Genomic DNA, 22,837 nt, shown 5'->3' on the forward strand with positions numbered 1-22,837 from the left:
TATGCCAATTTAGAGTTATTTATAAATTTTTAAATTAAAAAAATAACAGCTACTAATATTGTTCTCGGCATAAAAGATAGCTGTTCAGTATAACAATTTACAAATATGCAGTACCCCTCTATGTAACAGGTGTAAGAACTGCTGACCAAGATACTACTCTGCTAGAGGTTTTTACTGTAAAATGAAATTATCTTACAGGAGAATGGAGTTAACACTTGCTTTACAGACATAAATGAAAAACTAGTAATGATGTGACAAATGCATAATAATATAGGTGCATAATAGAATCATAGAATCATAGAATGGTTTGGGTTGGAAGGGACCTTAAAGATTATCAAGTTCCAACTCCCCTGCCATGGACAGGGACACCCTCCACTAGACCAGGTTGCTCAAAGCCTCATCCAGCCTGGCCTTGAACACCTCCAGGGATGGGGCATCCACAGCTTCTCTGGGCAACCTGTTCCGGTGTCTCACAACCCTCACTGTGAAAAATTTCTTCCTAATGTCTAGTCTAAATCTACCCTCTTCTAGCTAATACCCATTACCCCTTGTCCTCTCACTACACTCCCTGATGCAGAGTGCCTCCCCATCTCTCCTGTAGGCTCCCTTCAGGTACTGGGAAACAGTTTTACTTGTTTTCATTTGACTGTTGTTTGTCAAACTTCACATAAACATTTTGACTATTTGTCTTGGGCTAGAATGATGTCAGATTGTCTTGGGTCAGAACCTGTGCCATAACATCTAACAGAACAAGCACAGTTTGTATTCTCATATCAAGCCTGATAAATATTCTTGTTACCTATTTCAGTTCCTAACATATGAAGTTTCTTGTTTTCAGGAAGCTTGATCAGTGTGAAGTTAAACAGATGTAAAGCTGCTCTTGACCTAGAACGTTTCCTAAAACATTGAAAACAAAAGTCAGGGTACAAAAAACTCTGCTTTATTACTTTCTCCAGAACTTCAATATTCTTCGTTCCTTTCAGGGTCAAAACAACATGGTTTCACCCACAGCATTTTTTCTTGGTCAAAATTTACAATAAAAATAGATTTTATGTAGAAGTTGTTTGTAACCTTATTATGGCAAAGCCTGTCTTTTTTCTGTAATTCTTGGGATTTCTTAAGTTGTATATATAAAATCAGAATATAGAACACCACTTAAATTTTTCAGACTAAAACAAATAAATAGAAAAATAAAATGCTATCCTGACTTATCACTACTCATAGATACATTCAGCTGGGACATTCATAAATGCAACCCTATAACAGAAACTTGCACTTGTCAAATGATATTCTTTATTGCATTTCCGTTGCAGATGGAATTGATCAGTGCCAGCAGGGAGAACCTGGTGCACCAGGTACTCCTGGACCTCCAGGAAGAGATGGATTTCCAGGAGAGATGGGAGAGAAAGGTAGTACTATTTTAAAGTGATTGCTTTCTAATGCTTTGTACCATAGAGCTTGGGTATGTAAAGAGGCTGAACAAGTTAGGCTCGATCCAGAGAAAGTATACTTAAAATTAGTTAAGCAAATAGTTCGTGGACATGGAAGATGTTTCTTGAGTCTCTGGTGAGTAAAAGAAGGATACTGTGTATTGAGTTGTGTGACACAAACTTAACTTACATTTCACTTAGCCTGCACATTTCTGGCAACTGATAAAGGATGGTACAGGTCTGAAAGAGGAGCTGGGAAGAAATAAAGGGTTGAGTGTAGCCCCAGTAAGTGTAAATTTAACAGTTCATGGCAATTTAAGATGTGAATTCTGAGATGAAGAATTAGGGGGAGATGGGTTGGGAATGGAACTGATTTGTGAATCATTGTCATGAGTATAAGTGAAGCTAAAATTGTAACACCTGTAAATAGGGCTGTGGCGTTTAGCAACATTGACTAAATGGACATACACAAAAATATGTTGCACTCATTTACATGATGGATGATCCTTCCTAATTTCATTCTGCTTACTGCTTTTGTAAAACTGCAGAATTTCAGTGGCTTTATAATAGAGATTCTCCTTTTTCTGCTTTAATCTTTTTATTTGTTCTATACTCAGTGTATATTTATCTTATTCTTTTTGATCCTCTTTAGCTTGGTCCCTGTTAACCATTCTGTTAAATATTATCCCTAGGATAAGACTTAAGTTAATTTTCATGCCAGTTGTTTAAAAATTTTAGAGAATTTTGAGTGTCAGTTTGCTGATAAATTGTCTTTGAAACATATTATTAGAAGTAACACATTTATTTTTATTCTTTCAACATGAAGAGTATTAAACTGACATTTGCCCCTCAATCCACCTGCTTGCAGTTGTCTTCAATGTTTTAATTGTTATTTATTAGTTTTGTTGGTTTTCTTTCAGGTGACAAAGGTGAATCCTGTGCCTTTTGTGATGTGGGACCTCCTGGACTTCCAGGACCACAAGGGCCCCCAGGTCCAGCAGGTAAAAACTCATTAACTAACTGAGAATTAACTACGTAAGCTAAAATCTAAAAATGCAATGTATATGATATAATTAATTACTTTTTGTCCCACTAATCAAATTGCTTGTGCAACTAATGAAAGGAAGATGGAATATTCCTATTTTTGGCCTGATTTCAAATTTTCACTGCAATGAACAAGAATTACCGATGAAGTCAAAGTTGGCCACAATGGAGGGTCTTTGCAAACCATGGCCCAAATATTTTCACAGAAGACAATGAAAGTGAAAAATGATGTGGAAGCATTTTCCCTGTGTGCCCAGGCTTGGCAGTGACCCGTACATACATTCCCAATCCTAGCATTAAATTGTGTGGAAAAAAAAAAAAATTGTCTGCTACCCTGTGAGAGAAGTGCCACATGCAAACAGTGGTATTATACTTAATGTTTGTTCTAGTGGCTGTGAAGAAAAATGAATGTATTTTAGGTAGTTTTAAGACTGCAGCGGTTGAGTGATAGGTCTAAATACTAAGGTGAATTAATTCCTCTGTCAAATGAATCATCAGCTTCTGAACTCATGAATGCAGACACATACAGCCGAAGAGCACATGATCCCAGACAGCTTCACTGATTTTAGCAACATTGGGTTCATGTAGCAGAGTTAGACGCTTTGAGAAGGATCACAAAGAATTCGCATACTATGAGCTATTTGTGAAAGCATGTAATAAACAGAATTGCATTTTTGTCTCTCTGATAAGGTTTTCCAGGACAATCAGGTTTCAAGGGTGAAAGAGGCTTACCTGGACTTGATGGCCTTCCAGGGGTACCTGTAAGTAATGTCTTGCCAAATGCTGTGTCTCTTATTCCACATGCGATCAAAAATCATGTGATCATAAGTGTGGTTGTGTAATAGTTCTGTTTAAAAACAGCCAGGCACAGTGATATGATAAAATTAAGGAGCTCTGCCTATCAAAATAAATGAGGAAGCAGTGTGGTTGAGCTATGAGAGGAAAAAAGAGCTGTCAGGAATGGGTTACATTTTTGTGCTTACGCATCATATGAACTCAGCAGGACGCATGACCTTCTGGATGAGCAAGCTAAGCAGTGGAGTTGGGAAAAGAAGTAGGATTTCACATGGAACAGATGCAGGTCTGCCCTGACTTTGTGAATCTCTCCAATAACTCTTTGCTATTGTGTACATACATATTGAGAGAGAGACAGTGCCATCTAGTGTACTGTAAGCAGTCTGATACTAGCATGCAATATGCTTTGGCAGTTCGTCTGAATTTTGGGATATGTGTGCAGTATATTCCATAAACCATGATTGGTTAGCAGGAAAGCTGAGTAGTTTTGGAGAAATAAAGGAAGACTGTGAAAGGGATAGTATCCTGATAACATGATCACTTGTAAATTGTGTTGCCGCAGCATAACACAGCTCTCGGTGAGTAAGGCTGGATATCAGAAGCAGAACAGCCATAAGCATAGCACTTGCCTAAAATGTAACAAGTTGCTCCTAGATGAGCACTGTACTAGCACAACTACATTTGATCTTGTCAGATTTCACTTGACTGTCCCTACGTACACTGTGGTATGCTGTCAAGACCTACCTTAGCATACAGGTTCCTGTAGTATGACGTGGATTTTGACACCATTCCTAATGTAAGTAGACTGAATTTGTCAGAGTTTTCCCAGATCTTTTTTTCCCAGAGATGTTTTCTCCTTCCAGCCAATCATTTTTTGGCAACATCACTTCCCAGTGACAATCATGTGTACTGACTTTAACACACACTGGAGTTATGCAAGCTCCCTCTGTCACCAGTGGTGAGAGGGAGGCACCGTCAGGCATTAAACCAACCAATCAATATTAATTCCTTTCTCAAGGAGTCTGTTTCTCTCCCTTGAGTATAAATAAAGCCTAGATGCCTGATTTTAGACAACTTGTTGTCTGAAATGGAGTCCATTCTCTATTTCCACCACAATAAACAGAATAGTGTTACTCAGCTACTGAATTTACTATGATGTAAGTGGGATCCATGAAAGAAACAGTGGAGAAAAATCAGACTTCCTAATGTATTTAAGCTTTTTCAATGTCTAGCATTTGTTCTCAGCGCATGTTTTGTCACACTTTTATAGTTTCATTTTATTGCCTCTTAAGTTCTGTTCATGTCTTTCATCAGACGAGGGCTGGCTGCTGTTCTGAATGCTTTGAAGCTTGCTTTGCTCCACAAAGTTCAGCCAGGTGGTGATCCAGCATATAGTTTATCTTGGAAACACTACGTAGAGGCCAGCCTCGCAAGCTCACATTGTTCAGAGCTGTGCCAGAGCATCCAAGTCCAATCCAGGATGCACCAAAGCTAATGGAAAGATTACCTGTGACTGTATTGTGGTTCAGGTTTTAGTGGAGGGTACACATCAGCCATAAGCAGTGGACGTTGCCCATGAAGTTTGTACTTTACTACCCCAGCAAATAGCTCTGATTCGCTTGAAATTAGAGAGACTGTTCCTATGAGAAAAGTTAATTTAAGTCCTAGAAACTTTGTGGGGAAAAATTGGAATTTAAAAATCCTATAGGTATATTATTATGTACATAATTTCTTCCCAGGAGAGCTTACAGAACTCTTCACCGAGCATGTGCGTAGTACTCTGATAGCACTGACTGGCTGTGGTTGTTAATTGTACAAAATTGATTATCATCAGTAGTGAAAGGAAACGTGTATTTGCATTAGCTAAAGGTCAGAAATAGACTACCCAAAGAGAAGGGTTTCAGCCTTCAGTTAGCCTTAGCTCTTGTGCAAATAACATTTGAGCTTTGTGTAAGACAAGGAATTTAATTTCATAGACAATCTATATATTTGATTAATATTATAGCTGATTTTAAAGGTTTTGGAAGAAAAAAACGCATGAGTGGGGCTTGCATAAGCAATTTAAACCTGTAAGTTTGGCTGAGCTTGTCTTTGCATACTGGAAGTATGCTATTTTCCTGTATTAGTACTACTTCTGCTGGTATTGCAAGTTATCGTGGAAATGTAGAAATACTTTTGTTGCATTTGTATCAGGGAAATAGGTTCCACAGTGTTACAGAATTTAGCTTTTAAAGGTTGGGGCAGACACTTTAACTCTGAAAAGGCTTTTTTAAAAAAACCTGGATTACCTTAATGCTGATATTGTATAAATATGCATAACTAAAATCCAGTGGGTAGTCTATTGAGAATTCAGCGTAGTTTTTTGGTGTCATGGCCTGCAGTTCCCGTGTAAGTGGTTTAAGTTTATATGCATCATCTGAAACGACATACCTGTGGTATGGTAAATGACAAAATAGTCAAGACAAGACTTAATGGTTTACTTGATTTGGGTCTACTCTTTAATTTCTGAAGATTTGTTTTATTTTGTATCAGTTGAAGGGTTGGTAGGGCAACTGATGACATCTGAATTTATGAAATTTCAGGGCCCCCCCGGCACTCCAGGACTTATGGGCAGCCCTGGGGCAAAAGGAGAACCAGGAGATTTCTCTTATCCTTCTATCCTGAAAGGTGACAAAGGAGATCCTGGTTTACCAGGACAACCAGGTACTCCTGGAAGAGAAGGAAGACCAGGAAAAGATGGTTTGCCAGGTCTCCAGGGTCCGAAAGGAGCAGCGGTATGTGTGTTTCTTTATGTTTACATATTGTCCTACTGTGTATTTCTTTATGTTTATGAACTGTCCTAGACACATCTTTCAGATCAGAATTCACCTGGTTTTATTCCCTATACATGTTTTATGTTTGTTGGCTTCGTTCATTGTTCCACATTTTGTCCTTACCTTGAATAGTTCATTCCTCCTCAGAGGAGGACTCCAGATTCCCTGGAACTAGCGAGGAAGATGGTCCTTCAACAACAGAGTATTTCAGAGTTAAATTTTAACCCTTTCTTTTTACATGTCATGCAAATAAGTCATCTGACTCAGATGTATTCAGACTGCATGGCTTATTACTTTCAGGCCTATAGATCAAGGTTACTTCCCCCACACAGTTGTGTGAATGGGCAATAGTTTTGTTCCTTACTCCCTTTCTCACAGCTTGATAGTGAGCTAGTGTGAATGATTTAGCTGGTATCTGAAGATGATTGAGGGGATGCAGTTAGCCAAGTAGGGATCATTAAGACAAGATTCAACTCTGTTCTAGCATACTTCTCATCTTGTGGAAACTAATCTTTCAAAGTGTTGCACTGTATCAGCTGATACAGGTGTGGAGCTGGATGAGGAGCTTACACATCCACCACTGGGATCATAGCCCAAATGGTCCAGTTAGCTGCATTGCACACTAGGCATGGTTTCCATGTGCTACACCATGTGGAGCCCAGTTCTGTTTCCATTGAACTCAGTGGTTAAAAAATCCACTCTTCCTCAGTGTTACAGATACCTGTGCTAAATCCAAGTTACAAAATATTCAGAGAGAGAGGATGATGTGTTCTGTCTTGCCAATCAGGCAAGAAGTACACTTACGCTTTTCAAAAATTAGGGTACAGCTGGCTTGAAAGGAGAACGTGGTCCCCCTGGCCAACCCGGATTCCCTGGAGTACGTGGTGAAAGAGGTCTTCCTGGCCCTCCTGGGATAGGCACCGCAGGGTTACCTGGTGACAAAGGAGACAGAGGCTTTGCTGGAACCCCAGGTTTACCAGGCCTTCCAGGTATATGCTTTTTTTTAAAAAAAAAAAATTATTCCCGTTAAGTGGTACAACTTAGAAGGTCACCGGAATTTAAGATTAAAAAAAAAAAAAAGACTTTCTAATTTAAATCAGTGTTTACTTTCAGCAGTATACTGGAAAATCTTTGAGGGCAGTTTTCTTTAAGAGTTTCTTAGGCCAAACAGGATGGTTTAGGTTCATCCTAAACCGAGATCATCCTACTTTTCTATCTATCTTCTACAAAAAAAAACTTAATAACAAGTCAATTGTAGTGTCATGGATGGAGTAACACTTCTGGCTAGGTGAAAGTCCCTTGTTTAATTTAATCAGTTCCTGTACTTAATACATCTTTACATTCACAGGAGCAAAGGGTGAAGCAGGACGAACTGTACCACTCCCCGGACCTCCTGGGGCAGATGGCCTTCCTGGGCCACCTGGTTTCCCTGGACCCCAAGGTACAGTAGCCTGTTAATCTGTGTATGATGATCATAATGGTCTGTGCCCCAGAAGCTAGCCTTTGCATTAACATTTGCTTTGTTTTCACTTGCAAAGGTGACAAAGGGAATCCTGGGCTTCCAGGTAGACCTGGTCTGCCAGGAGAAAAAGGTGCTGTTGGGCAGCCAGGTATAGGGTTCCCTGGACCTCCGGGACCCAAAGGTAAGATAAAGTTATCCATCTAACAGAGCTGGTGTAACTGGAGTGTGAATGGAAGTCTGCAGTGTCACCCAGACATGACTGCATGAGATTTGAGAGGTGCAGCTGAGGAACCTCCCTTGTGAAAGTCCACAAGCACCATAATAAGCGTACTTTCAGTGAACATTTGCTTCATGCAGTGGTGTAGTGCAGATATAGACAGTGTCAAAGTGACTGCCAGAATAGAGAGTGATATAGTACAACAACTTACATTGCAGCAACTGAGGTTGCTGAGAGATAAGATGACCTTCTGAGAGATGAAGCATTGTATGTGGTTGGTCAAAAAAACATGCTGACATAACTATGACATTTTTGGGCCAGAGCTTGCAGCTCTGCTGTGTCCCAAGTGGCTGAAAGTGGTTTGGTTAGAATACCAGCTTATTCAGCCTATGTTTAGTCTTCCCTGCATGGTCATTGTCAGGGTGTGCACTTAGCTTAGAGGGACTCTCAATATTCATATTCTGGTTTGGGATTTTTGAGAAATGTATTTCATAGTGCTGCTGCTACTCATTTAGGATTAGATGACTGAGCTTTCAGCAGCCACTTCAATCCCAAAAATTCTTGTGTGTCTTCATTATTATTTCATTTATTATAATTCCACACACCAATGAACTGGGAGGTTCAGAAAAACTTAATAAGGAGAAAGGGCAAGTCTTTACCTGTGACCACCTCTAGTTCCTCCAAGACTGGCATGAGACAAACCTGAACAGAAGAGGCCTGTTGCATCTGGAAGAAAGATTGCTGTGTGCTATTTGATGCCAGCAAGAAAGGAATGACATATCAAATACATTGCTTTCAAGGACCCTTCCTTGAATTCAACTCTGCACAGTGACTTTCCTGGGGCTTAGCCTAAAAGCTGGATTTCCCACTCCCTGAGACCTTTGCTTGGGAGAAGAGCTCCATGTCAATTTATTGGGTGTACGCTGATGTTGAGTGAGTGCTATCTTTAAAGTGATTTGCAGAGTGTTGTATATACTCCTTCCTGCATTCCCAAGGCACAGTGCATGGGCCAGCTGTGGCATAGAAACGTTCTGTGTGCAACCCACACTGAGACATGTAGGACATGCCACATGACAAATACTGAACAAAAGGTGTTGATTCACATATGGATTTTGTTGTGCATCCCTCAGTCTGATGCCCTGCACATTAAGTTGCCTCTTCTGAAGAAGACTTTGGGAACCCAGTTTTGCAGACAGGATGTTTCTCAATAATATGAACCCACAAGGCTGTTAAGAGCAGACATTCAGCATTTACTTCTTCTGGGTGGCTGTTTCTCATCTGGAGCCAAATGCTGCATGAAGCTCAGTGTTTGAACCTCTATTGAGACATTTGGGTGCTGTTATCCCTAGAAGTTTGATGTAAAAGACTACATGGAACTTTTTAAACAAGTCCCTGTGAGGATGCGAATAGTTCAGTTAGAGGCTTGAAGAAGCAACAGAGGAGACTGACAGACAGAGACAGAAATGATGCAGGTTTTGTTCTGTTTTGTAGGTTTCCAAGGTCAGCCTGGCTCACCTGGTCTGCCGGGGACTCCAGGAACCCCTGGCCTGGATGGTTTGCCAGGTGTACCGGGTTTACAAGGTCAAAAAGTAGGTGTCAGCTATTGATACTGTTATCTGTGACTGCCCGTGTTAACAGGAATGTGTGCAAAGATCCTGTTCTTTAAAAAAAAAAGAAAAAATAGTTGGCCAAACTGTCCTTAATCTTATGTTTTGCAATGTGCACACAAAGGAACAGAGTGGGTGGATGAATGCTTGACATTATCACTAAAGGGCTTACAGCTCTCCCCTGAATTCGTGTATAGTGCTCTGCCTCTGGGTGGTTTAAATACAGTCGGGGAATTAATTCTTGGTTTTGATGTGTTGATTCCCAATCTATCGTGTTTCTTTGGCTAGGGTGAACCTGGTGTAGGCCTCCCTGGCCCTAAGGGATTGCCAGGCCCCCCAGGCCCAGCTGGCATCCCTGGAGAAAAGGGAAATCCAGGACTGCCGGGTTTACGTGGCGAGCAAGGCTTTCCGGGCATACCTGGACAGCAAGGGTTCAGAGGTAACATCGCCAGAAAAATACAGCTCTGTATTTCTGTTTCTTTTTTAACGTCACTCCCCTGTAGATGCAGCAAAAAGTCTATTCACCACTGAGATATCCTACTGATATCCTGCTGATATCTCAGGGTATTGCCCTTTTTCCTTCCCCTCGTTTTCTCCTACCAACCACTGGTAGCAAATGCTAGCAGCAAAGAGCAGCCCTTCCTCTGAGCCCAGGCAGGAGGTATTAGAGGCTGAAATGAGCTCTTGCTGGCCAAGTGCTTCCAAAGCACTTTGTCTAGCATCTGCAGCAAACGAGATTTCGAATAACGTCGAAGGACGCTCAGTCTATGTCTCTGTCTGCCCGCAGGTGACCCCGGCCTCCCAGGACTGCAGGGCTTGCAGGGCCCTCCGGGCACTCCAGGGCCAGGCCCACAGGGGTTGCCAGGGCCCGCCGGGCAGCCGGGACCCCAGGGACCACCAGGTGAGAGGAAAATACTCCCATGACGGTGCTTAGGAACAGACTTTTGGCATAAATGGATATTGGTGTTGGTAAAAGCATTGCTTGTAGACTGTTTGGCAGTGTGAGGTCAGTGCGGGTGCATGAGGGCACACGTTGGTGGGTTTCCTCCATCTGGTCCAAAGCACAGGGAGAGGCTTCCTGGGAAAATGCCTGCCATTTTGTTCGGTCGCCTCAGGTCATTGATGGGTAATATTTACGGCATCAAAGCCTCACTTTGAAAATGAGGACTGTTTCTGCTGTCTGGCTTTGAGTCTTCGTTCTACATGCCATGTAATTTCTGAACCTCAGGTGGACATTATCAGATATTTTTGTTAACATTGTTCCCTGTGCTCCATTAAGGACTAATCCTGTATCTTCTGTTTTTCCTAGGATTTCCTGGAATAAAAGGAGAAAGGGGATTCCCTGGTATCCCTGGTCTAGATATGCCAGGACCAAAAGGGGAAAAAGGTAGCCAGGGCCAGCCCGGGGTACCAGGGTCTGTGGGGCTCCCCGGCCTGCCGGGTCCGCAGGGGGCTGTTGGACTGAAAGGATCAGCAGGTAAACATCCTTCTCCTCAGAAACCAGCATCTTTGACAACTGTATTATTAAGTTGGGGTAGCACTTAGCTAGGAATTGATCCATCAAAGAGCCCAAGCTTGGGAGAACACATGGGCTGACATCAGAAAAGCAGCTCTGTGCATGTGTAGCTGAACTGCTACTCAAGGCCTTTGGTGGATTGAATCCAGAAACTTGTGGGGACTAGCCTTTAGCCTGTAATAATGAAACAATTCCAGTGGCAGAATTTGGTTTTAATAATGCCTTTGTTAATGACAACATAATTTACTGTAACAGGAAGTTTTAAGGATCTGTCAAAAAAAATGCAAACTGTGTTTTATTCCAGTTTTCATAACATTATTTTTAGGGTTGTTTTCTCTATCAAGCTATTTTAGATTAATCATCTTCTTTGTCACATTTTTCCTTAAGTAGTGCAATTCCTGGTATGATAGGGAGTAAATTATTCCATTTCTTGTACTTCTTTACACTGCTTGCTTTATTTCTGTTATTCACTCTCTCACTTTGGTTTCAGGACCCAAAGGAGAAATGGGAGTTATGGGAACTCCTGGGTTGCCAGGAACTCCTGGACCAGTTGGAGATCGAGGGTTTCCTGGTGAAAAAGGTAAGAAAGAGATTTTATCAAAATCAAAACTGTAAAATCCACCTTTTTTACAGCAGAAGATAAGCCTGGAAATAATCAAAGATAAGGAGCATGCTTGGCATAAGAAATGTTTTATGTTAAGTAACTTCCCTGTAAGTTAGAAATAGGATAATTTAGAAAACCATATACTAGGAACAGTCATGTATTTGGGCACGGAGCCAGGATTTTTGATCCATTTTTCAACAATGTAAGGGTTTGCAAGGTACGAGGATGCTATAGATATTACTCTGAGAAAAATACTGTGTTTGAAATTACAAAAAGCAATCAGGAAGGTCTTAATTAAATCCTTCAGATAATTCCCTGTATTACTGCCAAACTTCTATCCCTATTGTTTTGAGAGTCTAGAATTAATGGCTGTGAGGCAGGAAAAATATGTCAACTTTTTTGACAGAGCTGTTATGAAGTCCTGGTAACTTCATATGAGATAAATGAGATGTTCCAGAGCATAGTATTCGGTGCTCAAAATCAGAGTAAATAGGTAATTTCATTTGTTGTTGTCTACTAAGTATTTTTCGAAAGTTTTATATGCCACTATAATATTCTGTGCTATCCTTTTATAGGTAGCCCGGGTTTCAAAGGTGTAGTTGGACCACAAGGTGATCCTGGTGTCAAAGGAGATAAAGGTGAAGCTGGTCTCCCAGGAAAACCTGGAACAATGGATACCATGGACATGGTTAGTCTCAAAGGCCAAAAAGGAGAACAAGGAGAAAAAGGTAACTTTAGTCGCTAACTGGATCAGTGTAACTAAGACTCATATACTGTTAAGGAGCAATGCTTTTGAGTTCAGATGTATCTTAGTTTTAGACAACAACTTTTAAGATAAGATTAAAGAATTTCACACTGCAAATGTAGATATTTTTCCAGTATCTTTCAACTCCATAGAAACAAAGATTAATCATAGTCAGAAGGGGTTTTGGTTGGATGGAAGAGGTTCAGTTTGCCCTTATAAAGTCCATTTTACCCCTTTTATCAGAAGACTCTCAAAAGAAAAGAACTGTTAAAAGTAGAAACTAGAGCTTACCAGAAGAGAAAAGGTGTCTTTTATGTGAAATATATAGTGGAAACACTGTTGTGGCCATGAAGACCAACTAATACTGTAAGAAAAAGTGGGCAGCCTTTCTTGGCACATTTCTTTGTGACCTGAAGAAATTTCAAGAAAGACGCACGTGTATGCCACTAATACCAAAAGATCAACTTATATCAGTTTAGAAACATCTGGAAATAGGCAGGAGAGAGGCAATCAGCTTTCTATTTGGAAATGGTGGTAGAGTTAGGGTTTTTTAGACAATGCATTCTTTCGGGGTTTTATTTTTACTGTTACATGAAGATTTAGTTGTTTAAGTTCATTCTCCTGTTTTTCTTTTCAGAAAAAAAGTAGTGTATATTTTATATATTTTTATTATTTGTACTTTTTTATTATGAGTTACTTTTAACTTTAAAAATCCCATAAGAGTTTTAAAATAAATGGTAACTGTTTTAGTTAAAATAGAAGTGTAGGACTTAGAAGGGAGCTACCGAGGTCATGTAGTCTTCATTTCCCTCAACCAAATCCTTCAGCCTCTCATTGTATATCGTATTTTTTTGAAATAATTATCATTCTTGTTACCCCTTCTGACTTCTCCGCAATTTGACTGCATCCTTGTTAAAGGGCACTTTGCTGAAACAAGTGAAGTACTTCAATTTAGGCCCTGCTAGAACAAAATCTCCCTTTCTTGAAACAACAGCTTACTCAGTTTGTGATTAGCTGTAATCCCTAGTCCTTTACTTCTGTACTGCTGCCTGTGCAGTCATTTTTCATTCTGTATGCATGCTTTTGACTTCTTCTTACCTCATATGTGGTGTATGACACTTTTTGAATGTCAACAGTGTTGATTTTCAACCTTTACTCCAACTCTTCAAAATCCTTCTGCAGTCTAATCATGTCCCCTTTTCAAGCCTTTCCAGTTTCATGTCATCTGAACATTTCATCAATGTAGTCTCTGTTGGTCCCAGGACAAAGCACTTGAGACTCCTTTCCAGTTTGGCAGTGAATCACCAATAACTACTATGTTATATTTGAACTGTGGGAACCAGAGAGTGTCCCAGTCTAGGTACCTCTTATCTCCATGTCCTGACTACTTGTCAGAATGAGATCTGGGCTGGTGTATCCCAGTTGGGTCTCAGAGAAACCTAGGCGTATAGATAGGCTGTACCTCCCAGCTTGGACAGCCAGGGACTGCAAGGGGGGGGCAGGAGTAAGTGTGGAGTCCATCTGCCTCTTAAGCTGCGATGCAGCTTCTAAGAGCACTTTGAGGCTCCCAGCCTATGAAGATTTAATCTTGATTAGTTTTTCTTGTTTGTTTCTGATCTTGATATATATATGGTGGCATGAAAAGCCTGAAAACAAATCCACATAGGTTGTTTTTGATTACTTATCTACTGTTGGCCTGTAGGTTGACTGATTGATAATTAGTTTTATTTCCTTTACAGAAATACGAATTAGGCATACTGGTTACATGCTTATTAAGAAGCCTTTGCTGAGAAATTCAAATGGCTAATTTCTTTGGTTTCTAACTTCTTCATCTCTCCAGCACTAATAACGCACGCTTGCAAACTTGTATGCTCTACCTTTTCCTGACCACACAGAGTCTACAGATTGGCCTGGCTCACACAGCCTGGAAGGGTAGGTTCCAAACAGACCTTGGCCTGCAAATTTCTACTCTTACTCTGACCATCTCATCCTCTTTGAACCAAAGATCCTTAGTACCAGCAGAGAAAAATAACCTAGTTATACTCCATAGCTTTGCTAATCTATTAGCTGCCTTCATCTCTCTAGGCATGTATATCACAGTAATGTTGTAACAAGGTCTAAAATACAATTTGTGCAGAAAAGACACAGTATCTTTATGGAAGATTGTCAATGATGTGTAATGAAAAAAATTGGTTTTGGACATCTTGGGATGTTTTAAATAAAATCTGCTTACTTAAAAAAACGTTCAGTGAGCTATGTTCAGTAACCGATTGTCCTGCACCTATATGCAACACTAACAGAAAGTGTTATGACGAAAAAGCTTGGACCTTAAAGCTGGAGAAGTGGCATATCACAGAATAAGAAGTGGAGCCTTTTGGAATGATGAAGATGCTTTATCATTAGATAGAACTGAGGAAACAGCAAATTTTTGCTGTGAACTGGTTGTTCACATGTTCCCTTTTAGACAGCAGAACAGCCAAATCAATCATTTCTGTTAACATGTGATATTGTCTGGCACTTCTGAAGTAGCTCATTAATCTAATTCAAACACGTTTGTTTGCACTTTCTTTTAAAGATATAACTTGCCTTGTAATTTGCACAGACACCTGTAAAATTGCCATAGTTCGCAGCTTTTCCTCAGCACTGGTTTAGTGACTGGAGAGTTGTGTTTTACTCGTGTGACTCTACTGTACGATGTATGAAGCTTGAATTCAGCGATTTCCTTGTTCAGCAGAGAGAAGCAACAGTGATCAAAAATAAACTAGAAGGATTATTATATGGCATGATAAATTTTGATAAAACTGATCTCACTGTGTTTGTTTTCTTGGTGTCCAGGGGACCATGGAGCAACAGGAGAAAAAGGGTTACGTGGGGATTATGGAGAACCAGGAATTCCAGGAAAGGATGGTGAACCTGGTACTCCAGGACATCCAGGTATGTCTGAAGCTAGCAACAGAGAGACTGATCATCAGGTATTTTAAACCACGTTAACTAATGGGACTCTTAATTTCTCTGCTGTCCATAGGACCAAAAGGGGATCAGGGCCCCCCAGGGTACCCAGGGGATCCAGGAATTCCAGGACAAAAAGGATCGGTTGGTGAAATGGGTTTGCCAGGTACTCATTACTGGGAATTTCTTCTTATTTTTTTGTTCCTCAAGTTAATAAAGAACATTTTGAGACCTGTATGGAATATTTGTTGGTGTAGATCTACTAAACGGTTGCACTATTTGCAGTGTCTGAACTTTAGGCTTTTGGGACATTGCTTTCTCAATGCTGTTGTGATATACAAATAATAGGGTGGTTTCCTAAGTTTCTACATGTGAATCTTTTATCTGGATATGTAGGATTTGTGTATTTGTTGCAGGCAGCAGTTTTTCAAGGGTTATCTGTTTGTCTGTCTCTGCTAGTGTGTGAACTGCATTAAGCTTCTTGTGTATTTTCCCCCTTCTAAAAAGTTTGGTGAGTTGCTGTGCACTGCATGTTAACTACAAACTGTAGTGGTCTGGGAAGAGTGTTGTTATGGAGGGGATTGGTAAAGAATAGAATGGAGAAGAACCTGTATCTCAACACGGAAGCTTTGTCTCCATTCAGATGGCCTTGTGCCTAGCATATTTGGGAAATCAAAGGTGAAAGACTGAAATGGTAACAGTGGACAGAAAAATTTGCTACAGCAGAGTCCCTTTGTCACTCTGGTCCTGTTAGAAATTATTCAAATAAACACAAACTTTTATTCAAATCATATTTTTGGCATGACCTCTGTTCACTCTGAATCCAAGATTATGACCTTCTCTTATGAGGAGAGCTTATCTTCCCATAGAAAGTCCCATTTAGAGAGTGAATCTCCAAAGTTAATTAATTTACTAGCTATTTTGGGGAGTTACATTGCTTTTCTAGCTCTGAATAGCTAAGGCAACACTGAAAAATCATTGTCAACACTAGTTCTGATATACCTATTTTTTTTTTTCTCTTACCAGGAACACCTGGAGAAAAGGGTCTGCCGGGAGTACCAGGTTCACCAGGCACACCAGGGTTCCCTGGGCAAAAAGGTGAAAAAGGAGACAAAGGTGCACCAGGTTTTCCTGGAATTGGCTTTCCAGGGGCTCCTGGTGAGAAGGTATTTACACCCCTAAGGATTTGATTGTCTGTCTCTAACAAGTACCTCATTTGAAAAGATGTTGGCCTTTAAGCTATTTTATTGTATTTGCCATTATGCTCATTTAAATACCTGATGAGAAACTTGAAAGGTGTGCATATGTGCAGGTTTAGATGCATTCTGTTTGATGGCACAGGTATCTCCAGGGTTCTTATTTATTATGTCTCTTCAACATAGGTGACCCTACAGTGCTAGAAACGTGGGGGAAGGGAAGAATTTTTAAAAATACTACATAAATAAAGTGAAAAGGGCTTCTTATAAACAGAGCAAATATTCACACTGCAATAGTGTTTCAGTACTGTTACAGAGATACTGGGAACATGAAAAAACGTATAAAATGTTCAGATATTGCTGAAAAGAGAACTGTATTAATACTGTCTGTAAAGTTAATTTAATCTCTAATAGGATTCTCATTTGTTTCACATTCATTTTCCTAGCTATACATTGACAGTAATCATGAATTTATAAGTAAAAATTATAAAAATAAAACTTACTAATCTGGTAGCAAATGTGCTGAAGACTTAAAATAAGATTTTTTTTAAGATGATTGAGTATGGTAAGTAAGTTAAGAGGCTAATTTGGAAAAGACTTTGTAAAAACTGTAATAAAAATGCATAGAAAACTACTCATTTTCATATGTAGGTATTAAGCATTTGCTAGAAAACTCAATAATTTTGAGAGTGGAATTTAATGCTAAATTTAATCCCAAATTACTCTGTTTCTAAATGGAAAAAGAATTAAAATCTTTATAAGTCTGATGGATAAGAGAGGTGACATCTACCATTGCAAAGAATTAATGTGTGGATTTTATAACGTGTGCTACTTCTTCTAGGGAGAACCAGGAAGAACGGGTAGTCCAGGTTCATCTGGAGATAAGGGTGAAAAGGGTAGTGCAGGAATTCCTGGAATGCCGGGTGCCCCAGGTCCCAAAGGATCCCCTGGCATGGCAGGATTTCCAGGCAAGTGTTTATGCTTTAATAAAACAGAAATTGCAGTGAAAAATTAATATGAAACTTATACCAAATATCCCACGTAAACCCATGTCTTCTTCCTGTATTTAGGGAGCCCCGGCCGCCATGGAGAAAAGGGTGAAAAAGGACTTCCTGGCTTAAGTGGCATTCCAGGTTTAAAAGGAGAACCAGGTAGAAAATAAATAGAAAACACCAAATGCTACATAAAGTATTGTTCACCTCCAGGCAGTGGCTGAAACAGATACTGTGGCATTCTACATCTGTTTTGGCTTGGATATTTCCTGGTACGTTTGTTCATTTCATAAGCAAAAAAAGACAGTGCTGTTTCCCAGGTAAATCTGAATCAGTGTCATGTGGGGCTAATACTTCTTTTGCACTGTTTGTGAAAGAGATTTTACCACCTTCCACAAGACTGGTTGTTGCTAATAGTTCTGTTGTTTCTGAGTTCATTTAACAACAGTAAAGTTGATCCATGGTCCCAAACCTGAATCATTACACAAACATTAAAGAGGAGATAGAGTAGGGAGGAGATTAAGTCCATTGTGGTTATGAGCTTAACAAAATTTTTGAACTTGGAGCTTTGTGTTCTTAGTTCACTGGCTGCAGGACACATTGTCTCATTGGACAACGGGCTGTGCTATTCACAAGTCTTTGCTGGAGTTTCTGCACTCCAAACTCACTGATTTTAATGATAATTAGCTATGTCAAAATCTATAATACTTGAACTCTGTCTCACACAGATTTAATTCAGAAATAAACTCAGAGAAGAGTGACACTGAAGTCATCAGGCAGTATCTGCTTGGTGTCTATGGGTGCAAAAGAATAAGTTAAGCTTTTCTTTAGAGGAAAAGAAGTGTAAAAAAAAAAAAGTCTGATGATTCAATCATCATAGGTGAAATGAAAATGGCAATGATTTTTCAGGTGAACCTGGCGTTCCGGGTCCTGCTGGTGCCATTGGACAGAAGGGTGAACCAGGTTATGATGGGATTCCAGGTGCAGCTGGTGCAAAGGGTGAACAAGGTACTGTGACTATCATGTTAAGTTCATGGGGCACGAAAATGCACAGAGACAAGCTACACAAGAGTAGCTGGTAGAGGGGTCTGCTGGGTTTGAAGTACTTTGGATGAAACCTTAGAAAATAAAGTTAGTATGGTGTCTTGCAAACTACTATCTATCATCCATCATTGTAAAGCTGATAATTTAGACAAGCAACTGTGTTTAATCAGTGTAATCTTGAAAGAATTTCTTTCACAAAAGCCGGCAATACTTTTAAGAATCGACATGTTTTGGAATTAATTTCAGTTTGCAATTTAGCTGTGAAATAATGGAGCAGGCTTGCCTTTTCTTAAGGTAGAGTTTTCAGTCATACAGGACCCATTGTGCTAGATACAATACCAATACATAACAAAGACAGTCTCTGCCCTGAAGAACTTTTACATAAACCATTTATTTAGATTTTATATTTGCTTAATAGAGTTTTGTTCATTAGAGGTTAAATGTAAGTACCGTCGCATCTTCTAATTTTTTGATGCCTCTATATTACAGGTATTCCAGGTAGAGGACTTCCAGGATTTCCCGGTGCAAAGGGAGATAAAGGTAAAACCCATCTTTAAACAAGCAGCAAGGCTCCCTCCCAACATACTATAAATATAATTCTGTTATTCAGACATATTTTCTACTTCATTCTTTTACATGCTATACCTTTTCAGAGCAGGCAGAAACTCTGAGAGGCTCAAATACTAATTTCTGTTACAGTGGCAGCATCTTGGACATGAGTTAGATATGCCCTAAAATAGGTAATTATTCATAGTGTGGAATTTACTGCAAGCTGTGCTGTGATGAGGTAATATAAATAACTCCCATCTTTGTGTGCTGTGCTTTTGACTCCAAGTATTTCTGTTTTCCTACTAATTTTGCAAGAATCAAAGACTAGTGAGGCTCTGTGCAGCAGACAGCTAAAGATAGCAGTTTTGTGGCCAGGATACCACAGTAATTTTTTTACCTGAGTCTGTTGTGCAGCCCAGATGCAATTTTATTAGTTGCTAAAATAGTTCTTTTCTATAGCTCAGCAGAGCATGTCTAAGCTGTGCACAGGAGCATGGTGCAGAGATGCAAAAAATAGCAGAGACCTAATGAGATTTTACTGAAAATTATTACCTGGACTCAGGTCTTATTAGCTTGGGTACAGGCACATAGCTATCACAATTTCAAGACCACTTGTGGTCTTTGCAGAGTGTGTCACTACACTGTGCTGTGAGAATGACTTGATTGGCTTGAGTCAATGCTTGTTCAAGGTGTCTGTAATGCACCATGCTCCATTTCATGAAATAAATATGTCCTAGACACTAGACCAAAATAGATAACAGTAGTGAAGAAATATCAAACTGCTGCTTATAAATGAAGTTGTTTACAATTAAAGGATTTTCAATTTTAAACTTACAAAAACCAAAAATTACTCAGCTAGTCTATCTATGAAATTAACATCACGTGGCAGATTTTGAAGAACTTACATAGCTTGAAATATGAATGCTCTACCTCACTCATTCATTCTATAAATACAGGAAACTTGTGTGGACAATCAAAAGTGATAAACCAAAACCAGAATTTTAGAATATATTTTATTTACCATCTCAGAGTAATTCAGTCATTAATTTCTGAGAAAGCCCTAGTGTTAGAGAACTTATTTTAATAAGTAAATTTTCCAATCCTAGCTCAGTCAGGCATGTAGAATGCTAGATTATGACACCACTTTTCTCACCTTACCCATCTCTCTCATTTTGTCAGCACAGCTCATTTAAAAATATTTGGTTTTAGAGTAACTAGATATCCAGCTGACATAATTTGTGTTCCAAATGTATTGTAGTTCCCAAAAAACAAGTCCAGGATTTAAAGACCCTGTTCTGTTTAGGCAAAGAGACAGGGGTGGTGTTCTTCATACATTTTAGTTCTCTTTTATTGTACTTATACTGGCTAATCTATATTCTTTTTGCTCAGTCATGATCTAAAATTTGACTGAATTGCAAAGGTTAACTATTTGTACAAACCTGAAAGTACTAAGTAAGTCTAAATCTAGATCTTAGTAAAAAAAAATATTCCCTTTTTCTCCAGGAGCAAGTCCCTTTGTGCTTAGTCAAACAAAACATCCATTACACAGCTATGACAATAATAATTGTAGTGCAGTAAGGATTTGGGGGCTTTGTATTCCTTGTGGAAGGACTGATAGAGACATGCTGAATGTTCATCTGTTTTTAGAGTGAATTAAAATAGCCCATTGATCAGTTTAGCTAAGAAAAGATATATCAATCAAACTACTATTTTCCACATAATTTATATTATAACATGAAGAATAATAGTTTTCCTAAAGTTTTGCATTTTTGTACAAATGTATAAAGACAAGGTCAATACTTTCTTAAGGAATAAAGCTTATTATGAGTGAATAACAAGGCAGAAGGTTACAGTGATTGTGATCATCTTTCTAATCATGTTTTGGGGGTTGTTTCAAATCTTAGGTGCAAAAGGCGAAGTGGGTTTTCCAGGATCACCAGGAAGTCCGGGGATCCCAGGCCTGAAAGGAGAACCAGGATATGCTGGTCCACCGGGCCCTAAGGGCAGCCAAGGTCTTCCTGGACTACCAGGAAGTGCAATTGAGGGCCCTAAAGGAGACAGAGGACCCCAAGGCCAACCTGGCCTTCCAGGTAATCTTTTTTCTTTAGTATTAATGTACTGATGTTAATTAAAGCTCACCTAATTAATCACTAGTATAATCAATATTGCATATCCTTGTTTATCCTCTTCTCACAGATCAGAGAAAAGCTCCCCTTCATAGACAGCTCACATTATGTCCTAGAACAGGCTGATTTTATATCCTCGGGCAGTTGGTTCTGTCCAGAAGTCTTTCTGACGTTGAGAAGTTTGCCTCCTATTTCCATGTTTCCCTTCGGAGTTTATTTACTGTTTCAAGGCAGTCATGGTTGTATGTTCCTATGTCCTGGAGTGTTAACGTGTCAAAAAATGGCCCGACATGGCCTTACTTTGGCAGTGGCCCTGTGCTAGACCTTAAGGAGGAGAGAGAGGAGAGCTGCAGTATTGTCTCTATCATATTCATACCTGAGAACATACCATCTCTTTGTTCTGCACATATAGAAAACTCTTCACTATTTTCTGTCAGCTGCGGGATGATAAATGATAGATGTCCAGACAGTTGGGGAGTCATATGGACCTCCCTGCAACAGATTCCCCTACTTATTTTCTTGAAATGTTATTATGATAATTGGTTTGGTTCTGTCCATCTGTAGATTGAGCCAGGTCATCCTCCATCAGGTACTGCTCTGAACTAAATATTCTCATCTTCTGGTTTGTAGGTTTACCAGGTCCAACAGGGCCACCAGGACCCCCAGGTCTGAAAGGGGCCAAAGGAGAACAAGGAAGCAATGGCTGGCCTGGGACTCCTGGGGGTCCAGGAGTCAAAGGTGATCCAGGTTTCCAGGGACTGCCAGTAAGTTACTTTCAGTACACTCAAGATTTGCTGAAAGCTGGTTCTTATAATTAATGGAGATATTAATCATAGATATTTCTTGTTCAAAGTCATGATACTTTATGCCCAAAGTGCCTTTGGACTCATTGCTGATGATGTAAGGTCAGTTTGAAAACATTTTAATTCTCTCCTTTTAAAGGCTGCCTACCAATAAGCCCCAGTGAGCTAATGAACTTATTAGAAATTTATAGATAGTGAGTGGTAACATACAACACCCAGAATATAATTTACAGTGTATTAACAGTACAGGATGGCTGCAGCACATCCATAAATCCTGCAAATGCATTAGTAGTTAATTTTAAAGGTTGCATATTTCACAATAAATTGCCTTCTGAAAATACCTGAACTGTTTGGTTTTGTTATGAAACCTTTCAAATAAAGTGCATTTTCAGTACTGTCAGTGATGAAAGATAGCTGCTGATTTAGAAATACAAACAGGCAATGCTATTAATACATTGTTGTCATATATTATTCATTTTCCCTGATCTAAAACAGTTCCCTTTCTGTATATTAGAGATAATTAAGTAGAACAGGACAGTCATGCAGAATATTTCATGTTCTATACTCTTCCTCTGTGAGTGTCTGCTGCCTTTCCCACACTGAAAAATATGCTCTATATTTTAACTTTTAATTTCCTCTTTCCTAATAAGAAAATAATAATAATAAAATTTATGGAAGAAGGAATAGGGAAGTAGATAGTTATGACTCAACAATTCCTAGTGTACAAAAGGAAGGAAGGCTTAGGAATAAGGTCCTGATGTGAAAAGCACTTAAAAGGTCCACATTATTCTTGATAATGAAAAGATCTACTGCATCCTTTTCTGCATCTGGGAGTCACTTCACAAAGACATTAAGGATTTGCTTCAGTGTTCAGATGATAGATCTTGGCTATGCCTTTTTGTTTGTGAGGCCATACTGTACCATCCCATCCCAGATTTGAAGGCA

General features: G+C 39.5%; 1 protein-coding gene across 1 annotated transcript in view; it reads left to right on the plus strand.

The window, feature by feature from the left end:
- COL4A1 (collagen, type IV, alpha 1) overlaps nt 1-22,837 on the plus strand; it is a 70,265-nt gene that overhangs the window by 32,847 nt on the left and 14,581 nt on the right. The window contains exons 21-42 of the mRNA XM_010074339.1: nt 1,314-1,409; nt 2,351-2,431; nt 3,165-3,235; nt 5,852-6,043; nt 6,903-7,071; nt 7,431-7,523; nt 7,621-7,725; nt 9,253-9,350; nt 9,657-9,807; nt 10,156-10,269; nt 10,678-10,845; nt 11,375-11,464; nt 12,064-12,216; nt 15,069-15,167; nt 15,259-15,348; nt 16,209-16,348; nt 17,220-17,350; nt 17,453-17,529; nt 18,280-18,378; nt 18,904-18,954; nt 20,868-21,053; nt 21,720-21,853. Of these exons, the coding sequence (XP_010072641.1) occupies nt 1,314-1,409; nt 2,351-2,431; nt 3,165-3,235; nt 5,852-6,043; nt 6,903-7,071; nt 7,431-7,523; nt 7,621-7,725; nt 9,253-9,350; nt 9,657-9,807; nt 10,156-10,269; nt 10,678-10,845; nt 11,375-11,464; nt 12,064-12,216; nt 15,069-15,167; nt 15,259-15,348; nt 16,209-16,348; nt 17,220-17,350; nt 17,453-17,529; nt 18,280-18,378; nt 18,904-18,954; nt 20,868-21,053; nt 21,720-21,853 (2,588 nt within the window). The remainder of the gene's footprint in view (nt 1-1,313; nt 1,410-2,350; nt 2,432-3,164; nt 3,236-5,851; nt 6,044-6,902; nt 7,072-7,430; nt 7,524-7,620; nt 7,726-9,252; nt 9,351-9,656; nt 9,808-10,155; nt 10,270-10,677; nt 10,846-11,374; nt 11,465-12,063; nt 12,217-15,068; nt 15,168-15,258; nt 15,349-16,208; nt 16,349-17,219; nt 17,351-17,452; nt 17,530-18,279; nt 18,379-18,903; nt 18,955-20,867; nt 21,054-21,719; nt 21,854-22,837) is intronic.

This window comes from Pterocles gutturalis, unplaced genomic scaffold (genome assembly GCF_000699245.1).
Source record: "Pterocles gutturalis isolate BGI_N339 unplaced genomic scaffold, ASM69924v1 scaffold30556, whole genome shotgun sequence".
Taxonomy (NCBI): Eukaryota; Metazoa; Chordata; class Aves; order Pterocliformes; family Pteroclidae; genus Pterocles; species Pterocles gutturalis.